We start from the raw sequence: 22,892 nt of genomic DNA on the forward strand, positions 1-22,892 counted from the left end.
CTGTACAACTGCCTGGTTTGTGTCCAAATATACTGTATATGCGGTGCATTTCTGCACTCTGTAGTACAGGAACACACACACACACACACACACACACACACACACACACACACACACACACACACACACACACACACACACACACCAGTCTGATCAGGTATATAAAGATAATCTGTATTTCAAGGGTAAAGAATTTCACATACTGAAATAATATTTCATCACACTCAAAACATTTGTAGGCCTATGTAAAACCTCTTTGGCCTTTTTTACTGATCAGATCATGTGATCCCATCGAGCTGCGGCGGTGTGACAGTGCGCCTCCACTCACATCACCAGGACTCTGAAACTGAAGCAGACAATTGTACTATAGTCATAATGGTTTTACTACGTAGACCTGTGCTTTTTTCACTGGGACGTGTTTGAACAGTGTGAAAAAGACCTACTCTGGGATTAGATCAACTCACCTGGATATTAAGATAAAACACAAAGACTAGCTGTCAGTGGGGTGTGGACTCCTGTGTGGGTGGTCCCACTCCATCAGTTAATCCATCTGGCGGCAACCTCCAGGAACAGCTCCGCCTTCGCTCAACTCCATCTGCACCGTAGACCACCCTCAAACCGCTGACCCGGGCTTGGCCCTTTGGAAGAAATGGCCGTAGAAGTACCTTCAGCGACTAAGGCTATACTGCACACCTGAGAAAATACACCTGGTCATTTGGACATATTTCACAATTCCCCAGACCGGATTCACAGATGCTTCTTTGGTGTGTCAGAGTCAGTCAACACGTACTCATGGAACATGTGCATCTACAATAAATCTCTTGTGGTGATTCACACCTGGATGTAGATCTCTGTCAGTCTGTCTTTGTAGAGTTAATATATTTTATTATGCTGCACACACAGCCCGGGTAAAAACTGTGCATGCATAAACAACCAGGTGAGAAAATTAAACATATTACTGCTGACAGTTTACCCTGTTTACTCATTACATTACAAACCATTGATTACTTTAAGGAGGCTACAGCAAAAACGATTTTTTTCCCCAAATACACTGTTGCTACTAACAAGGCACTAAAGTCATCCTGAGATGAAAATGTGCGATGCTGACGTCTGCGTATTTATTTACCCTTTATTGATTCAAATTTAATGAAATGTCTGATGGCTGAAACAGTGCAGCCATTGATCTGGCTGTGATTGAAGTGATGGTCAGTGCTCCCGTGTTGCTTACGTTGGACCCGGCCTCAGAGATTAGAATAATATAAGCACATAAGCCTTTGCTTGTTCCTCACCTCTCCGCCCAAATCTCCCTCCCTCTCCCTCGGCACTGCTCCCTCCCATGGCCCCCCTGGTTTTCTCCCATCACCTCTCTCTCTGCAGTATGAGCTTGACAAGTTTCTACATTATAATTGCAATGAAAATCTTTTTGCAGCATGTTTCTAACCACATTTGAGAGGCAGGATATCAACTCTCTCTAATAGAATGAGTTTATCCTTATGAGGTAATAATTGATTCAAATCCTGCCACTGTGGGACTCCACTGGGAGCAAGTGAGCCAGTCTCATGAGCCTGGAAACCCCCCTCTCCCTTTTCCTCACCTTGCAGATGTTAAGTAAGGAGGGGGTAAGTTTGAGAGGGGCTGCATTGAACACAGAGACCCCTCTCAGATCCTTTACTGCCAGTAAAAAAATATATATCTATGTATTCAGCAGGAAGGCTAAAACAAACTGAATCACTCTGTTTGGAAAGACATTAAAGAGCAAATGTACGTTTGTGGATGAGAATAAGTTGAGTTTCATTAAAATTCCCACAACCAGCTGAAAGAAAATACACAAAGAAAGGCACTTGCTGTTGTTTTTTATTTGAAAACTGGCTGCTGTTTCTCAGACATAAAGATATGTCACTGAAGCGGTACATGTTAAAATGAGACCGTGGTGGAGACTGATGTCTCAGCACTTACAAATGCATTCATACAATAGACTCTTCATGTACTATAGTTTATAAGCAATGCAGGGGTATAATATCATGAGAAGTGAGAAAAGAGCTCTCAGATTGGCTTCACTGTTTGCAGCCGTCCAGCTTGTACTCGTTCACGAATGTAGAAAAGCCTCTGCAGGCAGCTCGATTAGCAGATTTTTCACACTCTCTGTCTGAAGGCTTTTTCTCCACCCAGGTGTTTGATTCCAACAGATACTGCATCCTACGAGAAGAAGGAGCGAGTGAACAAAACGAGGATCGATCACCGTAAACGTTTCCGTTATATCATTGACTATACTTACTCTCCATTGGAGTCGGTGGTGGAGCCATCTTTGCCCATGATGAGGTACATGCTTCCCGGAATCAACTCTACTTTGCACTGACGCCTCTTAGCAAACACTCGAACTGAATTTTCCTTAACATGCATATCTCCATCTGGCAGACAGATGAGAGATAATATATTCATGAAGGGTCTTATCACTAAAGTTTTATGAGGAAAATAAATCTGTTTACTCACTTGATCGAAGAACCTGGGTTATTGTAGAGCTGTACATCTGAAAGTTGCTCCTCATTGAAACATCGACAACGTCAACAATGTACGCTGCAGATGAACAACAATCAACCAATTATTATCTACAATTAACGCCCAGTAGTTGTATGATTGCGCCAACCAGTTCTGTTTTAGTCAATATGCACTATCTTCCCATTCGGATATGAGGTCACTGTGACCTTTGACCTTTGACCAATGACATCTAATCAACACATTTTTGAGTTCAAGTGACACCTGGTCAAAAAATGTGCAAGAGGGAAAAAACTTGTTTTGAGAGGCCACCATGACTTTTGACTTCCCAAAATCGAATCAGTTAACACGTGAGTCTAAGTAAAATTTTTGCCAAATTTGAAAGGATTCTTTTGAGGCGTTCTTAAGCTAACACGTTCACAAGGTAAAAGGGGGTTTTGTGACGTCACAGTGACCTTTGACCTCCAAATTTGAATCAGGTCATCCTTAAAATCACTTTGAGCATTCCTAATATATCACAGTTTCACATGACCTTGAACTTTGACCCCCAAAATCTCATCACATTTGTACAAAACTAGAAGAAATTCCCTGAAGGTTTTCTTGAGATATCGTGTTCACAAAGCTAAAAATGTGATCTGTGAGGTCACAGCGGCTTCTGACCAAATTCTAATCAGTTCATCCTTGAGTCCAACAGAACGTTTGAACCAAATATAAAGAAATTCCTCCGAGGCTTTTTTGGAGATATCGTGTTCACAAGAATGGGACAAATGGAAAACCTCAACGCATAATACCTCCGGGTACTGGCTGTCGCTAGCATGGAGGCATGAAAAACGTTCATCTGAGGAATAATTTGGTTCAGTGTCAGTGTACAGTATGCAAGAATGGAATTGATATTTAGATACACAACACAATATTGTCTTCTGTGTAGTACTGACCGTAATCTACTGTGGGGTGGAAGCAAGCATGTTCAAAGCGGTCATTCTTCGTCAGTGCTCCAGAACTTTCAGATGAAAACGTCATTTTTTGTTTATGACACGGCCCTTAAGAAAAGATGAACATAATGAAATTCTCAATAGTTACACAAACCTGATGTTTAAAGGTCCAGTGTGTAAGATTTAGTTGAAAGAATCTAAAATAATCTTCGTGACGTTTTCACTAGTGTGTTTCATCTAAATTATAAGAATTGTTCTTTTCTTTACCCCAGAACGGGCCCTTTACATTTAAATACTTTATATTGACATCACGAGTGGGTCCTCTCTACGGAGGCCGCCATGTTTTTTACAGTAGCCCAGACTGGACAAACTAAACACCTTTTAAGTTTTTATGACAACTAAAGGCTACCACAGGTTCTCTTTCATGTTTGGAAGGGGAGGATGAGGTGAGGGGTATTTAGCTGCAACATGCAACTCCACCACTAGATGTCACTAAATCCTACACACTGAACCTTTAAAGCTACATTTATTCACAGGTGTTTTATCACTATGGGTGTTGGAGTGAAGGCTCACTTTCTGCACACTGGCACACATCCTCTGAACACAGTTTGGAGACCAGCTTGCTTCTTTTGGGGGCAGAGTAGAACACAGTACACTTTCGGCCTTCAAAGAAAGGCACAATTAGCTCCAAATTCCTGAATTCAACTAAAATGTCCCACCTATCGTGACAAAAAATGCTAAAGATAGAAAACAAAATGCTTACTTGGTTCATAATAGTCATAGAACACAGCTGGAGCAGGCTGCAGAAGGCCGATAAGAACTCTCTGTATGGCATCGAAACTAATACATTCCTTTTTCTCAAAGAACTGGTGAGAGAATATTTCTATTAGTATGGGACATGTCAAATTTTGTGAATTTAAATGGTTTTCAGCCTCACCTCATTGAAGTAGATCAGCACCCTTCCGTAGGAGACTTCATAATGGGAAATGTATTGCTCAGGTAACCGTGTTAGCTGGGAGGAGGAAAGAATTGAACTTTTTACTCAACATGAAATGCGCAAAATATCTCCGACCACTTTGCATTGAGAAGGATGACACAAATGAGGAGGAGGCAGTGATACACTAACCTTTTCCAGGTCCTCAGTTTCAACTTCAAATCCACTCAGTAGTGTGATGTCAGCAATCGCCATTCCTGTGAGACTGTTATTCACGCTTTGACTACAGAGAAACACAAACAAAACAATGAAAAATATAGTTAGAGAGAGACACTGGTTGGAATTTGTGATCTCTTCATGAACTGACCTGACACAGACTGTATAGGTGACAACATTGTTTGAATTTCCGGTGGTATCGACGTCTCTCCTGCTTCGGGTGCGATCATCGGACCGATCAATCGCTGATTGTGGCACTGACGGCTCTTTTTCCTCGATGTTATCGAAGTCATCATAGTATTCATATGTTTCTATGACCTTAGCTAGATGGACAGATGTTAATGTGGTTTTCAATACATTTAGTTGGGAGTTGATATCAGTGACAAAAACTTACCGGTGTACTTTACTTTCCCCTCCACTGTGACGCTGATAGACAGTTCGGCACAGTCGTCCTTGGGATCCAGTATATGGAAAGCCTTCACAATCTGCCAAGGAGATTGATTTTCAGTAAAGTATGGATCTTGTTCAGCCTTTATACAGAAAATGTTTGAAACTTACTTTTAGTTTGATTTCTCCTTTTCCTGACAACTGCATAACGATGTTGTTCCCTGAAAGTTTCTGGGGCAACAGACAAAAGAGGAAAACAAGTCATAAGGTCAGTTATGAGGCAAAACATTTGTGTGTGTCTAAGTTGAGTCTGAAATGATCTGTGATACCTTCAGGCTTGTTTCCACCTTCTCCTGATTTACCAGCACAAGCTTTACAATGTCGTTCTTTCCTGGGACAGTGAACTCTGCAAGTAAATTTGTATCGGAACTGACAGGCCTCTTTAGCTGATACTCAGCGAGGGCTTCCAGTGCCATGATGGTATCCTGGACATGGTGATAAAACATTAATGATATGTTACAACTCCAATCTGACAGTGAACTCTGACTTTACGATTGTCAATCTTGTGTCGTAATCACCTGTGAGGATTTGTAGCCTCCAAAGTAGTTTTCCTGGGTGACTAACCAGCATGCTGCTTTATCTGCCACCTGGGTTTTCTCAAGTGCCACTGCAGTGAGGAGGGCGTAGGCCGTAGTCTCTACTGTGATGGCATCAGCCTTCTTTTGATTCCGTGTGCTAGCATCTTTTGTCCACAGGTAACAGCCATCCTTCCCTGATAGTTCAGAAATAGACAATAAGTAAACATTCCAATAAATAAACATGATATAATGATTGTTTAGGGGGTTTGGTGATATGATGATACAGGCAGTGAGATGAGACATACTTTTCAATGATAATACTATTTTCTCATAGACATAAAGATAAATAAAGATGGATGACACAACAGCTTCTCAAAAGTGAAGCCAACTAATCCTGATCACCCCCTGCTGGCTAGTTGCAGTATAGGTCATAAACCCCAGCTCCTCCATGTTAGAAGATGGGAGACTGGCCAGGTTATTTGGGATTTTATCTTCAAGCCATTTCTCAGTTGATTTTCCATTGGCGATATGGATAAATAATGAAATTACCTATACCCATACCAATATACCACCTATTTGTTTTAATAGGACATGCCTTCGGTTGCCATAGCTTCAAGTTTTGTCCAGATAGTTGATAGATCTGTTCCCTCTGGCAGGCAAACGGCGAGGCAGTAGGCAGTGATGGCAACAGCGTATGGATGCTGAAGCTCCCTTACGTTGGACATGAGATATGTGGTTGATCTTGAAATACTTGCCTCCTGGTAGAAAGTAGCATAAAGGCAGTCATTGCATTTCACTGCTGAAACCATCCACACAGAAGATGAACTGACAGCAGTGGGTTTAAATAGACTGAAAGCAATAAGGACTCTGACTTCTCATACATTCATAATTAATCTCCCCTCTTACTTTTGCTAATTGGTTCTAAGCACAAAGTAGAGCTGAGGCCATTGGTAATTTCATGCAGATATTTTGATGACTACGTAATTTTGACTTGATGTTAACAAGTCAGGGATGATTACAGTCATCAGGATCTATCCTCTGGGCAACATGAATTTTTGAAAAGTTTAATTTCTAATAATAACAACAATAAGTTTTTATTTCAACTTACCACATTATTTCGTGCTTCACTATGCAGAAATTCAAGGGACAGTCGCAGCGACAGAGTGATGAAAGCCGTCATGGACGCAGCATGGTCTTTGCCCGCCTACATTAAACACACAAGGACAATGCTGCATTAAATCACTGTTGCTCAGTTTCATATATCTGACATGACATGTATACTACACACTGTGCGTACCAGGACATTTCTGTGTAACACAGGATGTGGGTCAATGAATGACCCGTCTGTCTTCTGTACTGAGAGCAGGTAACGGACTGATCTCTCAATCTCCGCTGCAGGCACAACCCCAGTTATCCGGCCCTGCAGTCCTAAAGCCGCTGTCTGACGCTGCCCCACCAAGGACAGAATCTTTACTATGAGGGCAGTCAGCCTGAGGACAAGAGAAAAGAAAAAATAAGGGAGCAAAGTTGAAGGAATAAGCTGATTTACAAGTTGACATACTAGAAATTAAGAAAATGTATTTATCATGTGAGATATGTGATTTCACATTTAACCAACCAAAAAAAGACAAAAAAACTGCACAGACATGGGGTCTGAAAGTTTAAGACCAGATTCTGATTAATTTGCATTGGAAAGCATCTATTTCAAATGCTATATTTGCTATAGATATAATTTTTTATGTAGCTAGGTATGTATTGAATAGATGCCTGGATGGTGCCATGGTATTTATAGGTGGAAACTTGTTCAATTTGTATGTTATGGAGAGTAACTGGTGGTGGAGGACAAGAATTCACTGGAAGACCAGTAATGATTTGAGTGAATTCTTGTCACACAACTCCACTAATTTATACAATAGTACAATAGTGATGAGAATACCTGGATCATCTTCAGTGCTAAACAAAGACAACACTGTGGTAGCATCTGAAAACTTGATTATGAATGGATTTCAGATGTCAGTTTAACTATCTTCTGTATAAAAGGTAGAGAGTGGAGGTGAGCTCACAACGAATGGTCATGTTGCCTCAGTCAGAGCTTTGGCTAAATTCAGTTGAATACATACTGTGTAAAATCTGTCCTGGTTCTAAATGCTTTAACCTTATGTGTATAAATGTTGTAGCTTCATCATTTGTGCTACCTTTTTATTTAAATGCAAACTGTTTAACTGCTGCCACCTACAGATTTGGTGAGCTGCTCAACCAAAACTTCCTTCAAATACATTCATCACAATATGACTACCACATTTTAATGGCTGGGTTTCTTGGGACATGTGTTCTGTGCTGGGAGTCTTACATGTGACGTGCTCAACATTACAGGAATTATTTGTCATTAATTAAAGGTTCAGTGTGTAAGATTTAGGTGAAAGGAATCTATTGGCAGAAATGATGTGTTTCATCTAAATTGTACAAATTGTTGTTTTCTTTACCCTTTATATTTAAATACTTTATATTTACATCAGAGAGGGTCCTCTCTACAGAGGCTGCCATGTTTTTTATAGTAGCCCAGATTGGACAAACTAAACATCTTTTGAGTTTTTATGACATCTGAAGGCTGCCACAGGTTCTCCTTCATGTTTGGAAGGGGAGGGTGAGGTGAGGGGTCTTCAACTGCAACATGCAACTTCACCACTAGATGTCACTAAATTCTACACACTGAACCTTTAAGGCTCCAATATAAGCAGAAGTTAACAAGCTTACAAGATCAATAATGATACAGGAAAAAAAACTCACCAGTTACTGGATGGCACAGAACTCCATGCTGCATAAGATCCATCACGTGACCTGTGGTCGAAAATCCTGGTATAACCTGATTTAAAGAAATTGTACAGCCTTGTTAGTGACGTGTAGAGGGGGCAATGTCCTTAACATCAAACAATACTAATGTGAAACGAGAAAATAAAGCAGAGGCCTTGGGGTCACCTTTGATTCCTAGTTGAACTTTCCTCAGTTAAAATATATTACAGGCTCCCTGTGGAGTTGTAGACTCTGGTAGACTCCTGTTTCTGAGTGATCTAGAGGCTGAAACTTTATTATTCTGCCACCGTCAACTGGTTTCAGTTGCTTTGTTTTCTGATTTGTTATCACTGTAACTGAATTTTTTGCCCAATGTTTTGCAGTCGTCTTTGACTTTTATTTGGAAGTAGGTTTTTTCCGGATTACTGAGCACCTACACACACAGTGAGAGACATAGATCCATAACAATTAATTAAACATTATGCTGATTTTACTCTCTGGTTTCTAACAAATTTAACTAATGCTGATATTTGAGAGTTAAAAAAAATCCTATGATGATATACTGGCATTTAATAATTTTCTCTCCAAAATCATATTATAATGCTTCTTCAAACACCAAGGAATGTTGTTTTTATAGGTTGAAAAATAAACTTGTATTATATTATAAAATTAACTAAACTCTTCTATCTATACTTCAATTTCTTGTCATTTGGTGGCTGACATACATGCCAGTACTGCAATGGTAGAATATGTGCATTTCTGTAATGAGCTAATAATGGATGATTAATCAACCTGATATAAGTTGGATTCTAATAACCATGTGCTTCTTGTGTCAATGAGATAATGATTCTAAATACTGAAGGTCCATCACAACAAAGGCTCTGTGTCGTTTACCCAAAGTTACAGACTCATCAAAAGCTCACAAAGCTTTTTCTGTCCTGGTTCACAGGTTATGAAACAGTCTCCCTCTGGGGGTCAGGGCAGCAAACTCTCAAATCTCAAGTTTTTTTCCCCCCATCATGCTTTCATGCCTCTGTTTTCACTTTTAACCATGTTTGTTGTCTGCAATTTAAACATTTATCGAAATGCTTATATTTTTTCTTATTATTTGTCTGTCATTCTAACAAGGCAATAAGTTCTATTTCTTATTTTGATATTTATTGTGCACAAAATGAAAAGTTTGGCTTGATGCTGTAGGTCAAGAGGCCGATAGGAATTCTTTCTGTGGGCACCATGGGTATCCACAGTAGATCTCATAGCAATCATGGCCCGTGGTTCTCAAGACACCTTGTTGTGAAGGTGCTACAGAAACATAGTCATAGTCAACTTTAGGGTCTGCTAACAGGAAAAAAAGAGCACTTAATGAGGGCCTTAGAAATAACATCAGAGTTTAAGTTTATCTCCTCTCTCAAAATTTGTGTGTGCATGGTTCCAAATAAAAAATAAAAAAAGAGTTGTAGACGTTATTCGATTAAGGCGTTCATACCTTTGATAATGTTATCAAGAGCCTTATCCCTGGCACCAGCAGGCAAGTGAAGCCATTGCTCACTCAGATCAAGGTACCGCAGGGCTGAAGCTGTAGGAGCAAGTCGTACTGTTGTCTGTTCCAAACATCCTTGAGGCAACACAATCAGGCCGGCAACCCTCTCCGGATTTAGAAGGTTTTTCACTTGTATATGAAATCCATTCTCTGTCGAGTGAGGAGGTTGGCAAGTCAAGACACTGTCACCTACACAGATTTGTGAATTGCATGTTTATCTCTAATAGCAGATACCTTCTGCTGAAATAAAAAGATTGGAGCTGGAGTCTGGCATGACTTCATCTGGTAAAGTTCCATCAATAAATAAGGTCTTTGTGCTCAGCCCTGTTATGACAGAGAAAAGTAAACTGATGTTGTATCTGAGACCAGAACAGAAATAATGACAAATCATTGATGAAAACTGAAACAACTTACCATCCAACTTAATCACTTGGGTTTCTTCTAGTCTCTGTTCTAATCCTTCAGTCTACATAAAATAACAGGGAGCCAAATTACTGCGCTTCCGTTACATGTCGCTGTATTTGTTGTTTTGTTATTTTGTTCGGTCTCTATTGTAAAAAGATGATTTGGATTATGAGATAAAAAAAACATTATTCGTCACTCACCCACACATTCAAAGTCTTTTGAATTGCGTCCACTCCCATCTCATTCTCTATATCATAGAGACGTATTGTGATGGGTATGGACCCTGTTACCATGGGGACTGCAGAGAAAGAGACAAACTGGGAAGAATGTGGCTCCACAGTGATGTTAACAAACGCTGTGGTGGTGGCAGAGCCAGGGGAGCAGAGTCCTTCGGCTTGTTCCATATGAACGGCCACCTGTGATAAAAACATAGTGAAATCAGTGTTTTCAATTTTACCGGTTTAGTTGCTACTTAACCTCAGTAGTAGGTTGTAGCTACCTGTAGGCTGTCATCACCATAGTTGTAGATAACAGGTGAAATGGACATTTGCTCGTATCTTTTCACTGAGTACGGCAGTCTCAGAGACACAAACATCGTCTTAAAGGCTTTGATCTCAGTCGGTTGAACCACACAAAAACCTAAAATGAAACACAGAGTCAATACGTTGCTGTTATTATTGAGAAACTTTAGTCAAACATCCATTATGCATTTGTGAAATTGGGAGCATGGTATCACCACTGGCTGCAGATAATGCGATGACCTGAATTTCCCATGTAGTAATGGAATCGGGCAGAGTCAGAGAATACCTAAAAGAGAAATAGCTGTTAAGTGGATTTACCCAGATTCATTTACACTCTTAAACAGTAGGAAAAGCTGAAATTCTCACATTGATGATATTAGAAGCAATAGATGGGAACAAATGCAAAGGATATAAACTAAAGAATGTGTCAGCAAATGTTTTAATGTCTTTATTCACAGTATTTCATTGGAAAATATTACATTAAAACCAGACACCTCTTACCTGTGTTTACCATCCACATTAAATTCAGTGAATGCAAAGCTGGGAGGGAAAAATCGTCGAATGTACTGTTGAGCAGTGTCCAAGAAGAACTCTTCAATGTCAGCTTCACTTGCAGCTGAAGACAGTAGAAGACGAAAGGTGTATTTCTTAGTTCTGATACATTCATGCCACAGCTATTACATGAGATATTAGATGTGATTTCATCTCACTCCGGCCAAATCCCTTCTGGGCATCCTCTTGTATCTTTTTGTGCCTCAGACGCTCTCCCTCCAGGCAGCACTTTAAAAAGGCATCTGCACACTCTTGACTTTTCTGCACCAGAGAGACCCTCTTTTCTCTTTCCTGACAGGTCAGGTTCATGGGGATGCGAGAAAACCCGTGACCACAACAGTCTTGAAGTTTTTCATTGGAAAAGTTTGATTCTGAAAGTAACAAATGGCATTTGTGTGAAAATATTTTTGCCAGAAGTATCTCACATTATCACAGACCAAAGTTGTGATGCTACAACGTCGTCTTACTTAAGGTCATCATCTCCAGCTGAAGGTCCACAGCGCGTCTCTGTCGTGCAGATTGTGAACCACAGCGAAATTCTGGAAACATAGTTTACATAACAATTGAAAAGATTATGGGATAGGCTGAGAATAGCATCTTTTAAGATAAAGTTTGGATGGTTGTTGGTATAATGAAAACAATCATTTGTTAAAACTGGGATTTCTGTATTTGTGGTTGCAGATACTAAAAGCAGTGGTTAGCTATAAACAACGATAAATATCAAAATATACTAAACACAATTTAAACTATAATTTAACATTTCCACTAAGTATGGTATCAAGGTATAATTAAATTTTTAATTGGTATCAGAGCAACTTCTCATCAGTGACACAGTATTCAGTCAATATAAGTCGTGAAAAATTTAAATTTAAAATAAATTGATAAAAAAAATATTTTTGACATACCTGTTCTACCCTTTGACTGGGACTGGGATATGAAAGACAGACCAGCATCTCCTATTACAGATTCTGGGTTAGATCCTCCACCATATGAGCAACCAAGGTCGTATGACTGCATGACAGAAAACACCTGAAAGGCGGGAGAAAGTGGCTGTATTTACTGTATTCTAATATATAGATTGAATAAAACCAAGATCAATGTGTTTTAAGAGAAGTGCTTTTAAAAGTTCCACCTGTTTGGCTGTGAGTCTATTATCAGCATTGAGAGCGTAGAAGGCCTTATCCACAGCGAGCAGAGCAACTCGGGCTCTCTGACCATGTAAGTCAAATTCTAGCGTTGACTGTTTTCCAGGTACAGAACTTCCTTTTTGTGTAACCTGAATGAAGTAAAGACATTTCAGAGACATTTAAATGTTGTTGGCAAAGGTCAGATTAAAACAAAACATTAAGTTATACACATGAAAACACATAGGCTTGGGTTAGGGTCATAGGGTTGTGTATTTTGAGATGGCGCCCACCCAAGTCAATTTACAGTCTTTAGATTATTTTGCCTGTATGACACTCTCCTCCACCTCGTTTATAACAAATTCAAAAGTATAAAACAAGTGTCTGAGTTATGTTGAATCACTCTTTTCAATCATACAGTCTTTTCAAAATAGTTCAAGTTCTGTTTGTCCACTGTCTCTCTCTCTTATCTCTTCTGTTTACTCACCTTGACCTTTATCTCACATTCATCCCTGACATCTACCCACACAGAGTCAGCGATGATTTCACCACGCTTGTTGTAGAAGTAGCCTATCAGACGGAAGGATGGAACCATATCATGTGTTATCTGCAGGTTGTTTTTCACTGAGCTGCCAAATTGAAGAGATCCCTGTTTAATCAGGGTGCCGCGGCTCAGGACCTGCAGCAGAGACAGAGAGAAATGTTTTTTTCATGACAAACTGCTGCTCGCACCGTGTGGTAGTCAGTCTGATGTGGCTCACCATGTAGTATATAAACCCAGCAGTTGGGCCATTCACGGTGTTGTACGTTACTGCAAGTACGTCATTCACAGAGTACAGCTTGTTGGCAAGACTCATGTAAAGGTAGCTGTCCCTTGGAGATGAAGCGCGTTGAATTGTTTTCCTCTGATGCAGGTCGTCTGCAGTCACCTTTTTGGAGCCAAGAGATGGAAACAGTTAAACTGAACAAAAAGAAGAAAAATTTAGATCTTCTGAGTTTGGGGGAAACTAACTTCAACAGTAATCGTAGCTGCAGTGTTAATATTAAAGGTAAGAAACACTGCCCCCTCCTGGTTAGTAGTGCCTTGCATAAATAGCTCTGAAGTTCCTGGTATGTCAATCCTGACTGGCACATCCGGTGCTGGAGACCCATCTGGGAGACGCACGATCACCTGTAACCACAACAAACACAGTCGTTTACATAGAAAACCATGACAGTAACGTACTTAGCTGTGTATCTGTGAGTGACATGCATACCACCACATCTAGTGGGTATCCAGGAACAAAGTGTGAGCGAGTTCGAGAGAGATCCACGGTGTATTTGTGGGAGAGGACAGGAAGATAAACTTCTGTCTCTTGCATTTCACCACCTGAGCCAAAGACATTACACACAGTTATATCAGCCGCAATGAAAAGTCACAATAATCGGCCCAAAATCGAAATTTATTATTATTATTGTTGTTTGTAGAAGAAGTAGATAATTTGTTCTTGTGAATTGTTTTCCCATAAATATTCATATAGTGATATCATGTATTAGTCACATTTATTTTATGACTATTTAATATTCAGTGTTTAATTATTTAGTCAAATTGGTACTCTAGGGTACTTGGTACTAATCATAACTAAGACTAATTACATTTTTAACCCCACTCGGTGTGTTTTTTTACTTGAACCATGGTTTGAAATATGTTCTTTACTTTTTATGTTGGTGACGAATATTCCCAAATAGACTTGTGCTCGTCTTTGCTGTAAATCAGAGAGGGTCAGGTTCAGGTCTTTCTGGAGTCGCTCATTTAACTTTGCTATAGGGAGAGAAACTGTTGCTGTTCCATCCTGGACCTGCAAGAAATGGCACAAATTGTTGCTTTTCAACTAATGTAACGCTTAATTAAAAGATCTGATTGGATCTTTATATAAATTTGGGATAGAAATCAGTTTTCTTACCGAGCCAGTGAGCTCCAGTCCCCTAATAATGACAGTGTTTCTTTTTTGACCAGAAGCTCCACCTTTTGTTGACACGCCAAATTTGCAGTGGTAAGCTCCTTTAACCATCTCACCATGGGAATACCTAGGGAGAAATTCAGAAACAAAATGTAAAACTTCTAAGTTTAACGTTAGCCTATGTTGTCAACCAATGCTCGACAATAAGCAGATTTAATGGCGAATTGACCAACACTTACATGGCCGAGATGGTGAAGACAAACTCTTCAGCTTTCAACAAAACACAGTTCTGCTCCATTTTGACGTTCACCTCAAAACTTGGTAAAACTATAGAATGTGTAACAATAACATGTTTTCAGGCTGAAGTATTGTACATGATGTGTTCTTTTAAGTATACTACAACAAAACTGTAAGCTTACCAAATTTTTTAACTTTGAACTCTCGAGAAACAGCATTCGCTTCATCTTCTGGATAGTGAGCTGTAATCTTCCATGTGCCGGTTCTTGGTAAAAAAACAAAATGTGTTATTGTGCTGTTAGTGTAAGTCTAGGTTTATTGCAAATATGTCATAACGTACCCAGAAACATCAGGTATGGGCAAATTGTCACTGAATATTCCCCCCTTTGTTTTCCTGGAGGTCCTCATTATTCTGTTTCCAGCTGCATTCTGTCAGAAAATAATAAAAGCATGAAACATTTCTTTTACAACTTCAAATCAAAGCCCTCTTTATTCCTAAAAAAATGCGTGTACTTACAAATACTGATATGAGCAGCGTTGCCTCATGAGGCCTGAGCGTGTGGTCGAGAGTGAATATCCTGTAACTCACTTGAAGAGTTAACATTAAGGTAAATGGCTTTGAATATGGTAGAATGTAGATTTATTTCACATTGTTTTACATCTATTCCCATTTTAAACTTTCTTCTTACCTTTCTGTTTTGGGTTGTACACTGGTTGATTAGTCTGAATGAAGATATAACCCCTGTGCTTTGATACCAGGACCTTTGTCATCTTCCTTTCACTGAAGGCTGGGCTCTCTGCCACTAACAAAAGGTACTTAGGATGTTTTTCAAATCTTGACATAACTTCACTGTCAATCTGTAAAAGATGCAGATTTAAAGTTTGGGTTAATGACATCTCAGTCCTGTCTTGATTGTTTGCTTTTTTTGTGTGAGTCAATACCATGAGCTCAGCTGTTGTGAAGTGGTGTTTGTGGGTGCACACAACGGTTTTCTTCTCGGACAGAATAATGCCGCTGCTCTCTGCCTCCAGGTAGAGAGTGACAGGTCTGTCGAGATAAGGCTCTCCCATCTGGACAAACACTTTCTCTTTAACTCCCACATGAAACACATTTGGAGCTGAGATGAAGAATCTGCACACAGAGGTGGGAAATGATCTCATATTTTATATTCAATAACATCTATAGCTATGGATTAAGATCTGCAATGTCTTATCCATTACATTATGACATAATAATCATGTATTGTATTAAATAGAAAAATACATAAATACTTCACTTTCTTTGCATTACATTGCATTATTAGAAGCTGTTACCTGCTTCCTGTTGAGCATCCTGTTTCCACAGCGACGATCAGGAGCAGCAATGAAACGGCAGGACACCTCATTGTGCAGCTTCTGTTTCTTTGCCTGCTCTGACACAGTGTTTTGATCAATTGGGGCTTTGTGCATTATCCACCCCAGTGTTTCTCAATCGTTGGATCTCTCAATGCCCTCCCTCTTTTGTGTCCCTCTTCGAAGAAATTTGAGTCACACGCACCAAATGGCAATACATAAAGTGATAAACTCATCATTCTGCCACATATTATGCATACCAGTACAAATGAGTGGCATATACTATATGGTTCAGGCATGTGTACATTTCTGCATAAACGAAAGTAGGTGATCTAAATTGATTCATGTAAAATACCAGGTTAATAATACACATCAGATTTTTGATGCATTTCAGATTAAAACATGTTTGACTCTACTGAAGTTAATTTCATAGCACAACTTAACATGCAGCATAGAAAGTGTTTGTTTCTGTTTCACAATGTGTACTCATCCTCCCATTGGTTGTTCAAGTCAGACACATTTCCCCCAAACCATGTGATTTACAAGAAATCCAGTTTTGACTCTGGAGTTAGTTTGGTGTGAGCAAAGTTTACTCTCGTGATCCAGGCACAGTTTTTATTTGTAGCTTCACTTCTGTGAATCACATTATTTTAATGTGTGTTATCAATAGCTGCTAAAGCTTCTCATATAACCCATTATAAATGTTTACTCATAATCTAATCCTCATTATCCATGTAGTCATCAGTGAACTGATGGCATTCTGAAGGGAATTAAAAAAGCTGCCAAACTCTACTACAATCTGGCCAAATGGAGAAGTGTGATTAATGACAAAGACACGCAGACAATATCAGAAACTTTATTTATTCCACATGGAAAGCTCAACAAAATATGCGGTGAAGAAAGTCATGAAATCACATCTGTCTTGTGTTGCAGGGGGCATCAAGATATTCAACATAAAACACATTGATTGTAGAGTCTAACTGAGCTCTAATGTGATGTACTCTTTATTCTATTTTATTTATATATTTATTGTTTTTTCTATGCTTTTTATGTAATATTCTATTCATATCCAAAACTGTACACATGTGAAACAAAAATAGAATTGTGTAAAATAGACATCCCAGAATCTTATGATTTAAAAACTTAACGGCAGTAATATGAACTTAAATTTGCTTATGGAAGGTTTTGATTAAAAATGTTAATGAAAATAGGTCGGTAATCCAAAGATTCTTTTAGCACATGGAAGATCTGTCAGCCTCCATTTCACTTTGCAAACCATGTGGCCCTGTGCCAAATGATCTCCTCAACCATTAATAATTGTATTCACCGCACATAGCAAGATAATACAACATTTAGCTGTCCACTAAATAAGATAAGCAGCTGGTCCACATGTTCAGTTTAGTAAAGAAATATAACAGTTTCAGTTTTAGGGAAATTGACAGAAAATTGAGAATTTCAATTTAATTCTGCAGCTTTGGAGATGGAACAGAGCCTACAAGAGTTGACTCATAGAATTGCAATGTCCAAGTCCAGGGTCTGGAAATGTTGATAAGTCCGATTTTTTGATAATTACAAATATTCAATTATAGTACACGTAAAAATGTTCCTAATTCAGTCTGAGCCCTGTAAAACCAAAATTCTTTTAGCAATGATTAAAAGTCTCCTCTTTGCGCACAGCTACACAGAATTTAATCAAATCTGATGGCGATCTTGATCTTATAAGAGTAAGAAGTAAAACGGAGTAAATGGGGGTCTGGGGTATGATGTCCATGCACAACTCCTAGGTACAGACAAATGATACAAGAATTGCGTTTGGACAATCAACACCAGAATCCCTGTCAAACTCTGGAAGAGCGTCAGTGGCATCTCCTGGCCCGGGGAGGAAATCCTGCAGAGGATGGAAGATGATAAAATAAAAGAATTACAGATGAATTAAAGCTAATACAAAAATGTCTCTCAGAGAAAGTGTTGAAAATCGTAAAAACATTCATTTCAGTAGTTGCTGCTTGTTTAGACAGAGAAGAAGTAATGAGCTGTCAAAAGAAACAATTAAAAATCCAAGAGTAGCTGTTTCTTTAAAACATTTTAACACGAAATGTTTTTTTTAAATGCACATATTCTTCATCTACCAATCCCCTCTGTTTTATATACATAAAATGTTGTATTAGTAAATTAACTCGCTGTAATAAGTAGAAAATAAACAGTTTTGATACTTACATTATGCATCATCAATAACAGAATGATAATAGTCCCAGAGAAGCATCTATTAATCATGTGTCCTTTTGCATATAAAATATTAAAGTGTTATTCTTTCATTCTAACGCTGTTCAAATATCGTTAAGTCCACGCTCCTCTGCGTCCGTCCTCGACCGCTGCCTGTTCAGTTTGCCTGTCCCTGTCCCCCCTCTCTGTCTCTTCCCCTCTATCCATCTCATTTCATGCAGGAGTGGGGTTACCTAAGAGACCCGGCCTCAATGGAGAAAATCTCTTTTTCTACAATTAACTGTGAAAGTGACAGAAGGAAAAGAGAGGGAGGGATCTACGTAGGGGTGAAGACTCAAAAGAAAAGGGGGAGAGGGGAAAGACAGGAGTGTGCATGGCAGGTAGAGAGATGTAAAGTTAAACACTAATATTTGCGCTCTTTTTTTTTTAAAGGTTTCAACTTTAAAATTGAACTGAACTAAATAAAAATCCAGAAATGGTGTTTTCTGATTATACTCATGGTTAAATTCAGTCCAGTGTTTTTAACCTAAAATTGCTTCATTGAGTTCCCGCATTTAACCTTTAGTTTGTTTTATATCTTATCTGAAAAAAACATGTTACACAGTATATTCTAAGTTTTATTCTGTATTTGGTAAGAATGTTCTCACACCTTCAATTAATATATAGGTTTCAGTTTTGTAGCGCCTCACGCTTGAATTGGGATAAGTCCCAAATTAGGTTGCATTACACTGATCTAAGTGAAGGTGAATTATGTTTATGACCATAATCTCTACAAATGCAGATGGAGTGACCACGGGGTTACCATGGGGAGATGTACACAAAAGGGTGTGGCGTGGGAATGTCTCCAGGGGTCAGGAGTGAGGGTGAAAGGGTCAGAGGTCAGAGCCAGCTGGACAGCACACAAGAGGAGATGAGGGTGAGAAAAGGTGGTGAGGGGGAGGCGGCGCACCCACCGACTGACTGGACCCAATGGGACATTAACATTGAACTGATGGGAGGCTCGCTGACCAATGGCCATTCAGAGAGAAACTAAGCTATGACACACTCATGTGTAATGGTCCGTGGTAATTGAGAAGTGACAAGGCCCCTCATTGAGGATGCAAAAGCCGTAATCAGAATTCAGCGCCGGATTACTAGATATACACACCAGTATTCAGCGGTTATATGGGATTATTCCATTCAATAATGCAAACATAGTCATATACTGATAAAAGTGTTTTCATGGTTGTTATCCTCACCTCTGGATAATATCAAAAGTGTTAAAAATATTACCTTCGCTTCTTTCCAAACAGAAACACAAAGCAGGTATATTTTGTGATTTAGACATATCATTTTATTGTCAGTTGGTCATTTAAGAAGTCACGTCAGCACAGACCAAATATCATTTATTTTCCAATAGTTTTAAGTGACAGCCATCACAGTGAATATTTCCTGTGTTGTGTCTCTTTTGACACAGTTTCTTATTTTTCGACCAGAAGGAGCATTGATGTTAACATGCACTAAAGCTCATTCGAACATGTATGTGGAGATATTATTTCCAAAAAGTAAGGAAGCTTGTACTGTGTTGCGCAAAGTAAAAAAATTCAAGTTAAATTTCATAGCCACGAATAAGTTCCATGAACCAGCCAGTCCGAAGAGTCTGTTCACGGTTGTATTCATGTTGTACAGTTTGAGATCTAATAATTTCAGTTTTCACTGCTGAAAATGCAGCATTGCTGGTTCCCATGGTTATAGATGCTCCGTGTACCTCGACTGTGCGGTGAGGAAGGTGAGGGTCTGTGAGCTCTGTCTTCCGCGTGGCTGCCGGCGAAGGTCAGGTCAGTGAGGGCAGCCGGCAGTCAGAATCAGGGCCGTACTCCGGTGGTCTAAAAAAGACAATCTTGGGGCCCAACCCAAGGGGTCAACATGCAAATAGTAACCCCCCGAGTGAAAGGCACAGAGCAGATCAGTGTTCTCGCATTACTCTTGCTGCCCATGACTGTGAATGTGCACGCCTCCACTCCGCACAAGTTTTTCCATATATAATGAAATTCAGGCTCAACAATAGAGAAGGCAGCTGTGTTTTAACAAAGGTAAAAGTATGACGTCACACGTGAACATTAAAACACCCATGATACCACTGCTGAAGTCTGTCACAGTTCACTGGCTTAGCGTTTCAATAGTCAAAATCATGAATGTAAGATCAACCATGAAAAACAATATGAATATAACCAGCACGAAGGTGTTAATCCTTCACACAGAATGATTCAAACTGCACGTTCTACTTCATCTGCAGGGTCACAGGCCCTCCACACTCAGCCAGCACATGCAGAGCAGATGAAGTTCAGGCTCTCTGTCTCAGGCAAGCCGACCCACTGCTGCCTCCCAGTGGCCTCAATGGCGCCTGTAACACCACAGTCATATGTTCGTTCAGGGCCTTGTCTTGGGGCCCAGTTCTGGTAGCAGGCGGACGTCGACCTGGTCCAGAACCAAAAGTTTAACTTGCAGGTGTAGCGTAGGCCGAGCCAGACGTGGGGTGAGGTGGCGTTCTTCGCCTTTTCAGCCACCTCCTCTTGAATTTCTCTGGTGGTAACGTGGACGAGGTCATTGTGGCGCTCCCTGCAGTAAGTCATCGCATCAATCCATGTCATGTTTTGCTGGACCAGTATCAGATTTCCTTTAGGAAGACAACACAAAGAGAAACAACCCTTAAATCTGTGTTGCAGGAAGTACATTGGATGCAAGTTTTGCAAAACATGCAAAATGATCAAATGGCACATGACTGTTAACAAACCTGGAGGAACAGACTGATTGTTTCCTGTGGAAGTTAGAGTTGAAAGCTGTGTTGTGCTCTGGGTAGTGGTGGTCACTTGCTCATGAGTTGTGTTGTTGACCTCAGTGCTTGAGGTGCTGTGTACGACATCTGTGGTATTTGCAGTTGTCGTGTCAGTGGCAGTTGTTTCTCCTTCTGTGGTAACATTAGTCGTGTTTGGTTGTTTGGTAGGAGTAGTGGAAGTAAATGTTGTCATGACCTCTTGAGGAGAGGTGTTGGGAAGAGTCGTCGCATTTGTTGGCAGTTGACTTGTTGTCGTCGTCTTCTGTGTCGTTGTCAGACTGGTGGTTGTTGGAATTAATTTCCTTGCTGTAAAAATCAGTAACGAATGAATCGACACTGAGAGGAGGACAGATGTAGCTCTGTTGTATATTGTGTAAGAAACTGTATTCTACGAATAAAGAACAACAACTTACCCCCCTGACAGATAAACTTGAATTGTTGTCTGCACTTCCGGTCATTCCACTGCCCTTCATCTCTGAATATGGCAGCAGTACAGTCCTGATCTTTTTGGTAGTTAGGCTGACCTGGTTTCCAGTAACGAAACGATGAGTTGCTTCCGTCCAACCACTCCCAGGGATCTTTGAAGAGGCCGATCCACACAATTTGTGACGTGGACACATTATGTGCAGCCTCATTCTGTTTCTCTGAGAGTATGTTCACCAGATCAAGCAACAGGTTCCTGCAGTAAGTCTGAGCATTCCTCCATGACTTTTTGCTGGCGATAAACATGGGAGGACTAGATTCACTGTTACCTGCAAGTGCCAAGGATTGACATTTTTTATCACATACAATACAATGCGGTTCTGCTTTTAAACAGGGAGTTTTTTAATGTGAAAAAAACAAAACTCACTTACCACGACACACAAATCTTCTCTTCGTTCTACAGTCACTTTCAAACCACTTGCCACGTTGATCCAATGCCGCACATGCATCCTTATTGGTTTGTAGTGGTTGTCCTGCCTTCCAGTTTAAAAAATCCACTGGATGATCAGGCCAGGACCAGTGCCACATTCTCACAGCTCTGGCCTCCAGTCCTATCCAGGCTCTGTCAGCGGCTGTTGAAACTAAAGTGGTCAAATTCTTCATATCGGCCAAGTTGTGAACTGTGGCTAAATCGGTGTACGTCGCTCTGCAGTAACTCTTTGCTTCCTCGTAGTTCTTTGAAACATCAATAAAGTGAAAGTCTGAGGATCCCACAGTAAAGGAGCTGAATCCTGTAGAATTAGAGACAGCATGTGGAGTCACAACAGTTTGAACCTCAGCAACAGCAACCACAAAATTATTATTGTATCCAACCAGTGTCTATACTTAATTTATGCATTTTAAATTTATATTGTAGAGCAGGGGAAATTAACACAGCAGTTTGAATACCAGCAACAACAACCACAAAAATAGTCTTTTATCCATTGATCATTTCTAACCTTTATCTGACATTACTTTACATTCTTACAAAAATAAACCTTTATCCCTATTTAAAACATCAATGTATATACTTATTTTATACATTTTACATTCACATCATACAGCAGGAAAAGTCCTCACAGCAGTTTCAATACCAGCAGGAAAGATTATGGAAAATACAAACCTGTGATTAAGATCAGATCAAAAATTGGACTCCTTTTCATCAGGATGGATCTGTTTTCAGTCATGATCATAACAAACAAAAATGTTGAAAAGAAAATACTAACAGAAGCATACATGTTAATGTAATATAGTTTTACGACCAGGTGCTGGTCCTAACATAAGGTGCTGGCCGCTCGGCTGAGGGCTGTGCTGCGCTGCTGTGCTGAACTGCACGCTGTCCACGGTGTGCTGCTCCAAACAGGAAGAATGCCACTTGGCCTGTTAGGAGACATGTCCCCGGAAGCAACTA

General features: G+C 39.8%; 2 protein-coding genes across 6 annotated transcripts; both read right to left on the bottom strand.

Moving 5' to 3' along the window:
• Positions 1-1,836: 1,836 nt before the first annotated feature.
• c4b (complement 4B (Chido blood group)) lies at positions 1,837-16,122 on the bottom strand. 3 transcript variants are annotated; one of them, XM_034610860.1, is made up of 41 exons: positions 15,964-16,122; positions 15,592-15,781; positions 15,339-15,507; positions 15,167-15,237; positions 14,990-15,078; positions 14,832-14,914; positions 14,652-14,739; positions 14,416-14,539; positions 14,169-14,310; positions 13,729-13,841; positions 13,485-13,643; positions 13,234-13,401; positions 12,960-13,151; positions 12,481-12,624; positions 12,260-12,377; positions 11,816-11,890; positions 11,507-11,719; positions 11,298-11,412; positions 11,012-11,082; positions 10,775-10,914; positions 10,476-10,691; positions 10,285-10,336; positions 10,105-10,194; positions 9,817-10,020; positions 8,328-8,403; positions 6,838-7,030; positions 6,649-6,744; positions 6,136-6,298; positions 5,541-5,734; positions 5,292-5,447; positions 5,134-5,193; positions 4,970-5,060; positions 4,727-4,898; positions 4,552-4,642; positions 4,363-4,437; positions 4,189-4,291; positions 3,999-4,088; positions 3,429-3,533; positions 2,491-2,574; positions 2,276-2,408; positions 1,837-2,196 (listed from the first exon to the last, which is right to left on the bottom strand). In XM_034610860.1, exons 1-41 carry the CDS (start codon positions 16,032-16,034, stop codon positions 2,055-2,057), a joined length of 5,121 nt encoding a protein of 1,706 aa, XP_034466751.1. In that variant the 5' UTR covers positions 16,035-16,122; the 3' UTR covers positions 1,837-2,054. The 3 variants fall into 3 exon arrangements, 2 of the variants coding, with proteins under 2 accessions (XP_034466751.1, XP_034466750.1); XM_034610859.1 differs by having other exon boundaries at positions 11,816-11,887; positions 12,254-12,377; XR_004616481.1 differs by lacking the exons at positions 1,837-2,196; positions 2,276-2,408; positions 2,491-2,574; ... (1 more) ...; positions 3,999-4,088; positions 4,189-4,291 and having other exon boundaries at positions 4,375-4,437; positions 4,552-4,636; positions 4,723-4,898; positions 11,816-11,887; positions 12,254-12,377.
• A 3,396-nt stretch (positions 16,123-19,518) lies between these two features.
• LOC117776699 (macrophage mannose receptor 1) lies at positions 19,519-22,766 on the bottom strand. 3 transcript variants are annotated; one of them, XM_034610870.1, is made up of 7 exons: positions 22,605-22,766; positions 22,046-22,233; positions 21,874-21,952; positions 21,433-21,771; positions 20,978-21,325; positions 20,507-20,860; positions 19,519-20,450 (listed from the first exon to the last, which is right to left on the bottom strand). In XM_034610870.1, exons 1-7 carry the CDS (start codon positions 22,717-22,719, stop codon positions 20,437-20,439), a joined length of 1,437 nt encoding a protein of 478 aa, XP_034466761.1. In that variant the 5' UTR covers positions 22,720-22,766; the 3' UTR covers positions 19,519-20,436. The 3 variants fall into 3 exon arrangements, with proteins under 3 accessions (XP_034466761.1, XP_034466759.1, XP_034466760.1); XM_034610868.1 differs by having other exon boundaries at positions 21,874-22,233; XM_034610869.1 differs by having other exon boundaries at positions 19,519-20,860; positions 21,874-22,233.
• Positions 22,767-22,892: the final 126 nt, after the last annotated feature.

The sequence above is a fragment of the Hippoglossus hippoglossus genome, chromosome 16 (assembly GCF_009819705.1).
Source record: "Hippoglossus hippoglossus isolate fHipHip1 chromosome 16, fHipHip1.pri, whole genome shotgun sequence".
Lineage (NCBI taxonomy): Eukaryota > Metazoa > Chordata > Actinopteri > Pleuronectiformes > Pleuronectidae > Hippoglossus > Hippoglossus hippoglossus.